General features: G+C 33.1%; 2 protein-coding genes across 33 annotated transcripts in view; both read left to right on the top strand.

Moving 5' to 3' along the window:
• The window catches only part of pdgfab (platelet-derived growth factor alpha polypeptide b), a 679,118-nt gene that overhangs the window by 662,546 nt on the left and 2,698 nt on the right, over positions 1-13,874 (top strand). The gene's annotated exons all lie outside the window — the stretch shown is intronic.
• coro7 (coronin 7) overlaps positions 2,784-13,874 on the top strand; it is a 299,622-nt gene continuing 288,531 nt past the window's right edge. For all 32 annotated transcript variants that reach the window (XM_087243145.1, XM_087243141.1, XM_087243140.1 and 29 more), the window contains 1 exon segment: positions 2,784-2,910. In XM_087243145.1, coding sequence (XP_087099271.1) covers positions 2,851-2,910 — 60 coding nt within the window. In that variant the 5' untranslated portion in view covers positions 2,784-2,850.

The raw sequence follows: 13,874 nt of genomic DNA, 5'->3' as shown, positions 1-13,874 counted from the left end.
AGAGTGTTCATTCGTTGCAATTTTTGAATCTTTATAGAGAGAGGTTAACTGGTTTAAGAAGGGAAATCTTGATTGTATGTTAAATAATAATACAATTTTAATATTGTATTATTAACTTACACTTACAAACCTTTAATATAGTATTGTTATTAGTATATTAGTATTATATTATTGTTATAATAGTAACCAAAATATAATATTAGACTTAACAATAGAAAAACAGAAAAATAACATAATATTAACTTACCTTATTAGTGATATAGCCATAAAACCCTGTGGAGAAAGAGAAGTGTTATTAGAGAGTGTAAATAAGATTGAGGTCATAAGATACGTGTGAAAAAAACCTAGAATTTGTTTTATTTATTTTTATTTTTATTTTATTTTTTTATATTTCTGTGAACATTTTACAATACAATCTTTTATTATTCTTACCTCTGTGTTCGAGTCCTTCACTGTTGTTGTATCTTCTCTCTCTTTGGAGGAATTTAGACTTCTGAGCATCTGGTCTATTGATTAAAAGCTTATAATACATTTGTTTATCGAGGGTTACAATAGCATATTTAATATTTTATTTATTCTATACAATATATAGCATATTTAATAGTTTATTTAGTCTATACAATATATATAGCATATTTAATAGTTTATTTATTCTATATAATATATGTAGCATATTTAATAGTTTATTTAGTCTCTCTCTCTCTCTCTCTCTCTCTCTCTCTCTCTCTCTCTCTCTCTCTCTCTCTCTCTCTCTCTCTCTCTCTCTCTCTATATATATATATATATATATATATATATATATATATAGCATATTTAATAGTTTAAATAGCCCTTAGAATATGTATAGTATATTAAATAGTTAATTTAGCCTATGGAATATATATATGCAGGGAGAACATGCAAACTTATTTATATATATATATATTTTTTTTATCTGTTGTTTTTAGATATGTAGCATTGGGCAACACGGTGGCTCAGTGGTTAGCACTGTCGCCTCACAGCAAGAATGTCGCTGGTTCGAGTCCCAGCTGGGTCAGGTGGCATTTCTGTGTGGAGTTTGCATGTTCTCCTCGTGTTGGCATGGATTTCCTTCAGGTGCTTCGGTTTCCCCCACAGTCCAAAGACATGTGCTAGAGGTGAATTAAATAAACTAAATTGGCGGTAGTGTATGACCGTGTAAATGAGTTTGTATGGGTCTAGCGGGTTGCAGCTGGAAGGGCATCCGCTGTATAAAACATATGGATAAATTGGAGGTTCATTCCACTATGGCGACCCCTGATGAATAAAGGGATTAAGCTGAAGGAAAATGAATGAATGAATGAATGAATGTAGTATTGTTGTTGTTATTATTTTTTTTTATACCTGTTTTCTGTCCTAAATATTGTTTGTGATGCTAGAGTTTAGGCTATAATAGTAGTGTACTATGTTTGATTTGGAGATGAAGAATATGTCAACAAATTAAGATTTTCCTGTAAAAACGATGTCTTCCTGATTTGATACTGTAACTGTATCTCTCTGACTTATAAACATCAATAAAAAACAGAGCTAAAGTAAAATATAAAAGCTTGGGGTTTTCATAACAGCTAATTTCAAAATTGAGGACACAAGTGTCACAATTGTAACCCTAAAACAGGGGTGGCCAATGCTGTTCCTGGAGATCTACCTTCCTGAAGATTTCAGTTGCAACCCTTATCAAACACACCTGTCTGTAATTATCAAGTGGATTTCAGGTCCTAATTAATTGGTTCAGGTGGGTTTGATCAGGGTAGGAGCTAAACTGTACAGGAAGGTAGATCTCCAGGAACAGGATTGAGCACCCCTGCCCTAAAACATACAAGCTTAAAGAGATAATTCATCAAAAACTTACATTTTCTGTCTTAACTTACTTACTTTTCACTTGTATCAATGTGCTTTAAGTTTCTTTCTTCTTTTGAACATTAAAGCAGATCTTTCCAATAAGACCCAAAAAACCGGTAACCATGACTTCCATAGTATTTGGTTACTATTAAAATCAATGGTTACAGGTTTTCGGGTTTCTTCTTTTGTGGTCAACAGATGAAAGAAACTCAAACAGTTTCTGAACAAGTGAGTAAACAGTGAGTGCATTTTAATTTTTTGGTGAACTATACCTTTAATTCAACCCCAAATTATTAAAAGCACACTGCGTTTTGATTTCGCAGAAATGACCGCCGTGATTTTAAGTCTAGAAGGGATACAGCTGCAGATACCCACGTCAAAATAACATCATTTTCGATAAACTGTACGTTAATAATTACTATTTGTACATTATTGTGGGGTCTGCGATTAAGGTTGGTGTATGGCTGGGGTGTCCAAACTCGGTCCTGGAGGGCCAATGTCCTGCAAAGTTTAGTCCCAACCCCAATCAGACACACCTGGCAATCAATCAAGCTCTTACTAGGCTTTCTAGAAGCATCCCTGCTGATGTGTTAAAGCAAGTTGGAGCTAAAATCAGCAGGACCACCGGCCCTCCAGGACTGAGTTTGGACACCCCTGGGAGATGTTAATAAAATACAATTAAATTGGTAATTTAATAAATAATATAAATAATATTCAGTAAAATTACTGTCTTTAAGTTATTGTGGAGGTTGGGGGTACAGGTAGACGTCAGCAAAATGCAACTAATGGGTCATTTTTTTAATAATATAAATAATTCTCGTTAACTTCCGTCCGCATGTGTATCCCCTCTAGTGCGAGCTTATGATTTGTAAATCTGCGGGGCGTTTCGCGCGCACCAACTCTGCGTCACAAAAACGCATCCATTCAAACGCACAGGATCACAAACACCGAGAGACACCCGGAAGGTTGAAACCGCGCGATCAGCAGCTCACTATGAACCGATTCAAGACGTCCAAATACAAGAACACCACTCCTAAAATCCCCAAGAAAGATGTGAGTAGAGCCCGAGTGCTCGTGCGGTCATTGTGTGTGTTATAACGCGTGTGTTTGGAGCGTTTAGGAGCGGTGCAGATGCGCGCATGAAGATGTCTAACTTCCTCCATCCTCAACTAAACACACTGAAGCTATGTGTACTGTAGTGTGCACTGCCACAATAATGCATAATAACGTGTGTTAGGCTATATGAGGGATACTGCTGCTGTCATTTGCTGCTGAGTGTGTTATGCTATATTGAATGAACTTGAATGACTGTTTCACTAGTGATTGAAGAGGTTTGGTGTTTCTCGTTTTTGATTGGTTCAGAATGTTCTGCAAAATACTATAAATGGTTTGATGTGAGCATATTATAGTTGATTAATTAAATGTGATGGGTTGTGTGTGCAAAAGTGTTTGGTGAATGCATTAACTGGACTGAAGGCCACCAGAATGAATCATTTTTAGTACATTTAAGTAGCATGTAATAAATGTTGATAAATATAATATTATAATATATTTTTATATTATAATATATTTAAATTATGTTTTTGTATATATTACTGAAAATGTATTTTTATATATTATTATAATACATATTTTTATGTATAATATATTTTTAATATAATATTTATAATATTAAAACTGCAAATCTAATACTGCTATTTGTTTAGAAATATTTAAATGATGTACTAACTAATAAAAAATATAAATGTTAATTATATAAATAATAATAATAAATAATAGAATAAATAATAAAAAGAATATGAATAATTAGAATCAATTAGAAATTTAGCAATACACATAAAACAAATTAAACAAAAATTGTAAAAATTATAATCATTTTTTAAAGTTTATTTTATAATTCGTTATTATTTTTCTTGTATACGTTTTATGGTTAAATTTCTAATTGATGCCTAATAATATATGTTAGGTTTCATACCTTTTCATTGTGTACAGTTATTATTATTTTTTTAAGATTTTTAATTTTAGTGATTTATTTTAGTAGTTTATTTTCTTTCTTTATTTAATAATAACAAAAAAGTTTTAAATATTTATTTAGAAATAATTGAAGATTTAAATTATGTAATGAAAACTAAATCAATTTAAATGTTAATTATATAAATATTTAATAATAATAATAATAATAATAATAGAATTTTCTAAATGTATATTTTATTCGATTAATTTATGCCTAAATTTGTACTTGATGGCTAATAACATTTTAGGTTGCAAATTCAAACCCTTTTTTTGTTTGCACTATAATCAAATGTTTTCATTTTAAGATTATAGTGATTTTTTTTGTAGTTTATTTAAAATAAAATAACCTATTTGCAATAAAATAACTTTTTAGTTTATTTTATCATTATATTTTTCTATTTATTTTTAAATAATTAAATAATTTAATTATGTAATTGGCGACACTGTGGCTCAGTGGTTAGCTTTGTTGCCTCACAGCAGAAAGGTCATTGGTTCGATTCCATGTTGGACCAATAGGCATATCTGTGTGGAGTTTGCATGTTCTCTCTGCGTTCGCGTGGGTTTCCTCCGGGTGTTCCGGTTTCCCCCACAGTCAAAAGACATGCGCTATAGGTGAATTGAATAAACTAAATTATCCGTAGTGAATGAGTGTGAATCAGTGAGTTGCAGCTGGAAGGGCATCCACTGTGTAAAACATATGCTACGTAAGTTGGCGGTTCATTCCGCTGTGGCAACCCCTGATGAATAAAGGGATTAAGCCGAAGGAAAATAAATAAATGAGAGATGTAATTCATAATTAAACAATTTAAATATTAATTGCATAAATAATAATAATAATAATAATAATAATAATAATAATAATAATAATAATAATAATGATTATATTTATTTATTTTTTTATTTATGGCTAAATTCTAATTGATGCCTAATAACATTTTAGGTTTCAAAGGTTTTTATAAATACAGTAATCAAATGCTTTAATTTGTAATTTTTTTTGCTTTTATTTAATAATTACGAAAAATGTTTAAAATAAAAATTTTAAATAAAATAATTGTACTTTTTGTATAATTACAATATTTGTTATTTATATAGTAATAATTAAAGAAGAAAATGATGTAATGTATAATGAAACAATTTAAATATTAATTATGTTAATAAATCATATATTTTTTTTAAATTTGTCTTTTTTTTTTATTTATGGCTAAATTTCTAATTGATGCCTAATAACATCTTAGTTTCAAAACGGTTTTATTAATACAGTAATCAAATGTTTTAATTAAAATTTTAGTAATTTATTTGCTTTCTTTTATTTAATAATAACCAAAAAAAGAGGAAAATAAACCATTAAAATAAAAAAATTATGTTAGGTTGTCTTTTAATAATTACAGCTATTTAAATTTAAAACAAAAGAATCAGATTATTTAAAAAAAGAAACGTAATAACAACAATATAAATATCACATTTTTCAATATATGAACAAATATATAAACGTTTCAAAAATATTTCATTGTATTTTAATCATTTTATTTACGCAATAAAACAAAGATTTCTAAATGTTTTTTACTTGGTGAAATGTTCAGAATATTGAACTTTTGGTAAATAATATTCATTCACTCATTCATTAATTTTTCTTTGGCTCAGTTCCTTTATTAATAAGGGGTCACCACAGAGGAATGAACCGCTGACTTATCCAGCACATGTTTTACACAGCAGATGCCCTCCTAGCTGCAATCCACTACTGAAAAACATCCATTCACACTTATTCACACACATGCACTACGATCAATTTAGTTCATTCAATTCCCCTATTGCATGTGTATGGACTGTCAGGGAATCTGGAACTGCTATACCGTTCCTACGGTATGAGTAAAAAAAATTATTAACTTTTTTTATTTTTTATTTTTTATTTTAGGACAGCAGAAAAAGATGCTGTTTAATTTTGTAAAAAAAAATCTGTGATTTTGAAACGAATGCAGACAGCAGAAGTCAATAATTCATTTCAATTATTTAGCCTGACTGTTGCAAAATATTTTTAATGTTTCCCAAATTAAAATATATTGTGTACAAAGAGAAAAAAGGTTTTGTTTTTTAGCCAGACTTTAAAAAAAAAAAAAAGAATATATTTTAGAGCAGTAATCTAATAACCGTGATGTTTATATCAAGGTCATCATACTGTCAGAATCTTATACCAGCCTATGCCTACTGCTGAACTCATTTTAACATTTTATTTTATTACTTAAAATAACACAGAAATCGAAAAATTACACTTCAGTCTCCTCCCGAAGCTCTGACGGTCTGCTTCGAGAAGCTGTCAGTCACAACTGTCAATCACGATTGCACACCCCGTTTTTATAGCCTTAAATTGCTGGCTAAAAACATGATTGCAAAAATAAAGAAGTGCACCATATCAGCATGATAACCAGTGCCTGAATTGACCAAAACCATCTTTCGGGACATTTTATAGCAAGTGTACTGTCTTTTTTAAATTTTTTTTAATTTGGGCTCAAGTCTCGTTCATTAACATGGAGGCGGCGGGCTTTATGACTTGTACTGCAGCCAGCACCCATGGGGCGATCTAACGGCCAGGAGCATCACTCAAAACCAGGGGTGTGATACATTTGGTCCACACACAGCTTCGAGATTGATGAATTATACATGAGCCACCACCAGGCGTCAACATAGTTTGGTTTTGGCTGTGTTAGTTTGCTGTTGGCTTGGTGTATCCCGGCCTTTAAACAAAGCCAACAACTGCTCTTTGGAAACCTGTGCTTCAGCCTGCATTTTATATTGTGTATGATCATGAGCTTGGACGGATGCATCCATACATCTCTGAAATGACTCAAAAAAACTTAATAAAGTCATCTGGAATGGCAAAGAAAGCGTTCCTGCAAGACTCCCAGAGTTCATCAAGATTTTTTGGATTCATCTTCAATGTCTCCTCCTTCATCTTACCCCAGACATGCTCAATAATGTTCATGTCTGGTGACTGGGCTGGCCAATCCTGGAGCAACTTGACCTTCTCTGCTTTCAGGGACTTTCAAGGAGTGCTATCATGCTGAAGAATTAAAAACATGTATTTCATGCAAAAATGTAGGCCGAGGCATGTATTTATCGGTATGAGTGCATCTCAAAGCTCACAACTGTTCTGTTTTTAAAGGCTTAAGTTGTTTTTTCTTTTTTTTCCTGAAATTTGGCTTTTGCACTCTGTCAGTATTTCCATATTAAATAGTGTTGGGGAAAAGAAGCATGCGTTTGGTCTGTATTTTTCCTTCGTTGTTCTTAAGCGTTCAACTCTGCCTGATGTTTTGGAGAAACACACGGTGTAGGTCACATGACAAGAGATCAGACTCGCTGTTAAACATTGACAGATGAGAACAAATCCAGCGGTGCTGATCCTCCATTTAAGGTTAGCTGAGTGTTCAGACGTGAAGCGCTGAATGGTGCTGCTTTAAGTAATCTGAGATTGGATCAGGAAAGAGTTTTTTTTTTCTTTTTCAAAGGCAAGTAATACTTATGTTTAACTAGGACACCTCATCATCCTCTGCTTTCATAGACAATTGTCTTAAAGGGACTGTTCACCCCAAAAATTATAATTCTGTAAATAGATGCTCAACCTTTACTTGTTCCAAACCTGTTTGAGTTTTTTATTATTTTTTAATTTTTAAAAGAAGATATTTTGAAGAATGCTGGTGGTAACCTGTAACCAATGACTTCTATAGTATTTAGTTTTCCCTTTGAGCCTAGTCACTGACTCAAATATAAATCTGAGCTGTTGCACGGACTGATTGTAAAACATTAACTTTATAATCGCTTTCTTTTTAGATAGACACCAGTAATGATTTTATTCCAAAACACTTAAATGTCCTATTTTGATCTATGGTCATTTAATCTTGGATCAGTCTAAGTTCTGTTTGTGAAATCATGCTTTAAAGTGCACTAAAAACATTTATAATGACAACAGATTTCTGTTTTGAATAAATTCTGATGAAACCCACAATTAAGTTGTATATAAACGAAACATGGCAAAGGGAATGGGACAACTGCATCAATAATAAATGACATGAAATTAATCCGAAAATAAATGAAAGACATTTAGCAGATAATAATTTTGAGACCAGGCATAATCAAACTGTCTATACTAGATGTCGAATTGGGCATTGTAGGTTGACTCATTTGTATCTACTCAATAACGAAGACCCACCTGAATGTAATTACTGCCAGACTGATCTTACCACGAAACCTATTTTGTTGGAATGTGGAAGATTGAATACAATTAGACAGTTTTAATAAGGAGAGTACTTTGATTGACATTTTTAAAAAGGTACCACCAGGAAGAATTTTATATCATTTATCAAAAATTGTACTGAAAAATCATATTTAACTTTGACTATGTTTTTGTGTGAATTTAATTTATTTATATTTTATATATTTGTAAGTATAAGTAACTTTTTATTGTCATACAAATTTGTTTTTTAATCATTTAATATTTTTATGTATATCCATTTTGCCACGAAATAGCAATAAGTTGCTGATGTGGCAATAAATAAATAATAAATAAATAAATTCTAATAGTTTTAACTTTATTTTTCTCAAAAGATCTTGAAAATACAGAAATATGAAGCAGCATAACTGATTTCAACATTGAATAGAATTAAATCGTCATGTTACAATGACTTTTTGAAGGATTATCTTGTATTGAAGACTGCAGCAATAGTGCTGAAAATCAAAAGAATAATTTGGAAATCAAAATCGGTTTTATTTATGAAAGGAAAATCGTTTTGAATGGGTTTTGTTATGAATTTTTACGATTATATTCACATTTTCTAGGCTTTTAAGCAGCGAGAAGGCCATCTTTTCCTATTTTATTTAAATCTTGTTGTGTAGGAGTAATGGTGTTCAGACAGACTGTGGAGATGCAGAGTCTGTGTTTGACTCATACAGCTGAACGCTGCCTTTTTTTTTTTATTGTTAAAAGTGCCATGAGTGCTCTGATTGAATTGGAAACAGGTTAAATCGCTCTCTGATATCCAAATATAAACAATTCCAGTGTTATCGATGTGACCTTTGCAGTAAAACTTAAAACATAAATTCGCATAGAACGATGTTATATTGAAATGTCTGTTTCTATTTTCCAACACAACGAACCACAGAGTTAAGGGATCCGAAAAATATCAATATGTAAACATTTTTTCCTTTGTTTTTAATGAGGGAGATAAACATGCGTTATGGACGTGACGAAAAAAGAACGAGCAAGTTTACAGTATACAACATACGTTGTAGAAATTCTGTGAATTAAAATGCACAAGAAGCAATGCTAATCAAAAGGATAAGAGTTTCTCACTGTTGAACAAACATAATTGATTTTATTTTATTTAATATTTTAGCATTTGTGATTTAAAAGCTTCATTACGAATGTGACATCTCTCCGTTATGGATGTAACGCTTGTGAAATTGGCACTGCCAATATTTTCAAACAATTCTAGCATGAATTCTTTCAAAACACATTTTTGAGCATTTTTACAGTACTGTACAAGCCTAAACAAACTTAGTTTTTCACTATTTTGGTGAAATTTTGTTTTCATGGCAAGGTTGACATTTGCTTGGAATTGTTTGTTAGTGCAAAGCATGTCTTGGAATGTTTTTTGTGCTCATTTATACCACAGGATTTATTATCCCTTGAATGAAAAGCTTGGTTTTGACCATATTTGGTCGTTGTTGATATCAACCTCTGCATAAACAGATGACTTTAAGTTTATTGCTTTTAGGGATGCACTGAATATTCGGCAACCGAAATTATATAATAATAAGTAAAAAGGCTGAATAAATTTTGCCGAACAATGACGTTTTTATTGACGCGATCAAATAGTAACCCGCGTAGATTGAGAGTCCACACTTTTTGCACTATTCAATGCACATTTGTTGTTGTAGACATACAGTTACATTCTTTCAGCAGTCAGTTATAGGCCTAACATGGGCTATTCAAGAAGGGGGGCTTCAAAGATGGCCAAATAAAAATATTTTTTTTATTTTACTAGTTTATTTATTTTAAGTTATATTGTGCTTTGTTTGTATATCATCTGCTGGAATGTTAAAAAAATGTTCAGTGTAAAATTTTTTTGAAACTGTATTTTTGTTATTTGATTTATTTCTCTGAAAATCAACACAAAATAGTAAAAAGCTATTTTTTACTATTTAATTATTGTAATGGTGAAAAAATTGGCAAACTAAATGGAAAAAAAATGCAAAACACCGCGTTCGGTATTCGGCCTTCGGCCAAGCAATTCATTATTATTCGGCTTCGGCCAAGAATTTCATTTCGTTGCATCCCTAATTGCTATCTTTCTATTAAAAAAAAAGGCACATCTAGAGCTTGATGATATGACAGGGTGCATAAATGTGCATTAAACACTCAGCAGTCTTTGTATGTTGCTTCAAATTTATGCAGCAAAATTCACGTTAAATTAGCAAAAGATACATCTGATGGTCTGTGATGAGTTGATGCCTGGTTGTATTACCTAAGAGCTCAATAATGCTGGTCTTGTTGTGAAAATAAAAGTCCTACATGCATAGCAATTACACTGTAAACATATTTGTTAATTAACCGTTTTGTGATTCGCAAGTGTTTTCCATTTATTTATTTTTTTTTACTGTTGTGAATTGCTTTATAGGACCTTGATTTCTGCTCCGCTGCCATTTAATGTTGAAAATTTAACTCTACAGTTTAACAAAGTGACTTTTGTTGACATTTTAGTAGTAATATAATGCATAAGAAATAATATATGGAGAAATAAGGCCGTACTCGCACTATGTGCAGTTGCCTCAAACTGGGCCAAAGCACGCTTGTCCCCCCCTCCCATCTCCCACGACGGCCCGCACTCACACTACAATCGGGCCTGGGCACGCTTACGTCATCGATGCTGCGCTGTTCAGTAGAGAAGCGTTCTCGCTCAGCACAGTGACGATTACTCTAGTTATATCGTTTCAGTCGTTTGATATGCAGTGACATGCAGTCAAATATTTCACCAAACAGTCCTTAGGGATGCGGTGACACGCAGTCAGATATTTCGCCGAACAGATCCGCCACTTTTAGAGCTCATAAACAATTATAAAGCCCTCGTGCTGCAGGAATGAGGAGGTCTGCTGACGTGAGGGGTTTGCGTATTTAATAAACTACGGCAGTTTGCGTTCATTGAACAGTAAGAATGATCAATAAATCCATATGAAACAGTCCCTTAAAGTCACGTCTCGCTTTCAGTTTCGGGCTTTGGCGCGTTTTGCACTCACACTACAAACGTACGGCGCAAAAGCCCAAGTGAACCGCGCTCAGGCCCACCTCTTACAACCGGCCAAGTGAACCGTGCTTGAGGGAATCGGGCCTGGGCACGGTACGGATGGCATAGTGTGAGTACGCCCTTAGTCAGAAAATGTACTGGCAGGTCATTACAAGGTTTGTGTAGCGTAATATACAACACCAACTCAGACAATATCACTTTAAACTATTAAAAATGTTTATAAAAGTCACTTATCCCAACTTTTTTCAAGGTTAAAAGTTGTTGGAAGCAAGATCAGGCTCCCATAATGTGATTCAAAGCAAAAATAAACAAACAAAAAAAAAAAACAATTAAATAAACAAATCGCAAAATATGGAAAACGGCTGATTTACGGATATTTTTACAATGTATAATACAAGCTTAAAATAAGGCCAAAAAAGAGCATTGCTGTAATCTCATTAGGAAATGTTGTGGCCAATCAAATGATCCCATGTGCAACACATCAATCTGTGTTTGTGTCTGTTTTTCACTGGGATTTTTGTCTTGAGAATGAAGAAACAATAGTGTTGGAGGCTATAAATAGTTTTAATGTATTAAACTGTTATTATTCAGCTGGATTTTTATTCTATGGCATCTTTAAAGTGTCTTTTTGCTGGTGCAGAAAGGGTAGTTTCTGATTGTCAATCTCTAGTTTGCTGCTCAAACATGTACACCCTCTGCGTGTCGTTTCTTGTTGACATTCTGGAAGGTTTCGAAAGCGCTCAGCTGCTCTTCTGCATTTCCTCAAGTTTGTGTGTGCTGCTTCTGTTTCTATGTGTGTGTCTGTGTCTGTCTGTGTGTGTGTGTGTGTGTGTGTGTGTGTGTGTGTGTGTGTGTGTGTGTTTGTGCTGTTGAAGAAAGTGCAGTTTCTATCCGCTTCCTCTTTCCTGTTTGAGATTATGTCAGATGTACAGTTGAGAGCCATTAGTTAGCTTTTTAAATACTGGTATCTTTCTTTTTCATTTGTTTTGGGGGTCAATATGACTAGAGTCTATTGGATTTTATAGTTATTTTAGTGTTATTTATATACTATTAGTACAATCTGAGTAATTGAATGATCATTTGTGCTCTTTCAATTTTAATTTAGATTTTAGTTTTGGTAATTTTGCAATGTGCTTTTGCTGCTTTTTTATCATTTTAATACTTATTATTGAGTGTTGTATAATTTAAAATATATATATATTTACATTTTTGGAAGTTTTATAAAAGTTTAAATTTGAAAATTACTTTCCAGTTATTGGTTATTTTTATTTTATTTTGAATATTTTAACTCAAATTTATTTGAGTGCGACACCCAGGCTGGCCAGATACCAGGTTTTGTCTTCTTTCCCCTGCTTCTTTCCCCTACTTCGTCACAGATGACACCCAGTTATCTTCAGAGCATTAGATTTTAGAGCCATGGTGTACACTTATTAAATGCATTTTTAAAAGCAGATGACCATTTTCTGAATGACCCTTCTTGTAATATTTCTTTTTGTATCATCTTATGCTAAGACATGGCTGTTTTTCTCACTTTGTCCTAATCAAGGGCAAGCTGAGGTTTTTTTTTTTTTTTTTTTTTTTTTTTTGGCCTAACTGTTCAAATGTATCTTTCTTCCTTTCTAAATGCTACCTCCTATGATCTGTCTCCCCTAAAAAGTTGTTTGTGATGTTTTGTGTATGGTCTGGGGGGGTCCAATTTCGCTATACGAAAGTGTAGTGACAAATAAAGGCTTGATAGATTGTTTAGGAAGGCATATATTTCTTAATTTAGTGCATCCGAAAAGTGTCCCCTTCACTTTTTCTAATTTTTTTATGTTACAGTCTTATTCCAAAATGGATTAAATTAATTCAGTTCCTCAAAATTCTACACACAATACCACATAGTGAAAACAGATTTGTTGAAATTGATGCAAATCTGTTAAAAATAAAAAGCCTGAAAAGTCACATGTACATCAGTATTCACAGCCTTTGTTGTGAATCTCTAAATTGAGCTCAGGTACATTCTGTTTCCACTGATCACTCTTGAGCTGTTTCAGCAGCTTCATTGGAGTTCACCTTTTTTAAATTCAGCTGATTGGACATGATTTGAAAAGGCATACACCTGTCTATGTAAGGTCCCACGGTTGACAGTGCATGTCAAGGCACAAACCAAGTAGGAAGGCAAAGGAATTGTCTGTGGACCTCCGAGACAGGATTGTTTCGAGGCACAAGGCTGGAGAAGGTTACAGAAAAAAATTCTGCTGCTCTGAGAGTTCCAGTGAGCACAGTGGCCTCCATTATCCGTAAGTGGAAGATGTTTGAAACCACCAGGGGCCTCATGTATCAACGCTGCGTACGCACAAAAACTTTGCGTACGCCAGGTTTCACGCTCAGAATCGCTCAAGTTTGGATTTACTAACAATGAACTGAACGTGGGAATGTGCGCAGGTTCACGGCAGCTTTCTGGCAGGCGTACGCACATTTTTTGTGCGTGTCTGTTTTATTTCCATTGGCGACTCCTAGAGGCAGTTGTGTTAAATTCCTCTCTACAAAGTGTCTGATCCTTGCAATGGCAGCTGTATGAGACGGGTTCATATAGTAGGTATGTAAGATTTCCATACCATACAGTTGACCAGCTAAACATTAAAGCACAATTTGCAGCAGTCGCCTGTTTTCCCAATGTAATCTGAGCGATCTATTGCACGCACATTGCTATAAAGACACTATCTGAAG

Source organism: Danio rerio, chromosome 3 (genome assembly GCF_052040795.2).
Source record: "Danio rerio strain M-AB ecotype USA chromosome 3, GRCz13ab, whole genome shotgun sequence".
In the NCBI taxonomy this organism is placed as follows: domain Eukaryota; kingdom Metazoa; phylum Chordata; class Actinopteri; order Cypriniformes; family Danionidae; genus Danio; species Danio rerio.
This window is presented reverse-complemented; position numbering and strand designations above follow the sequence as displayed.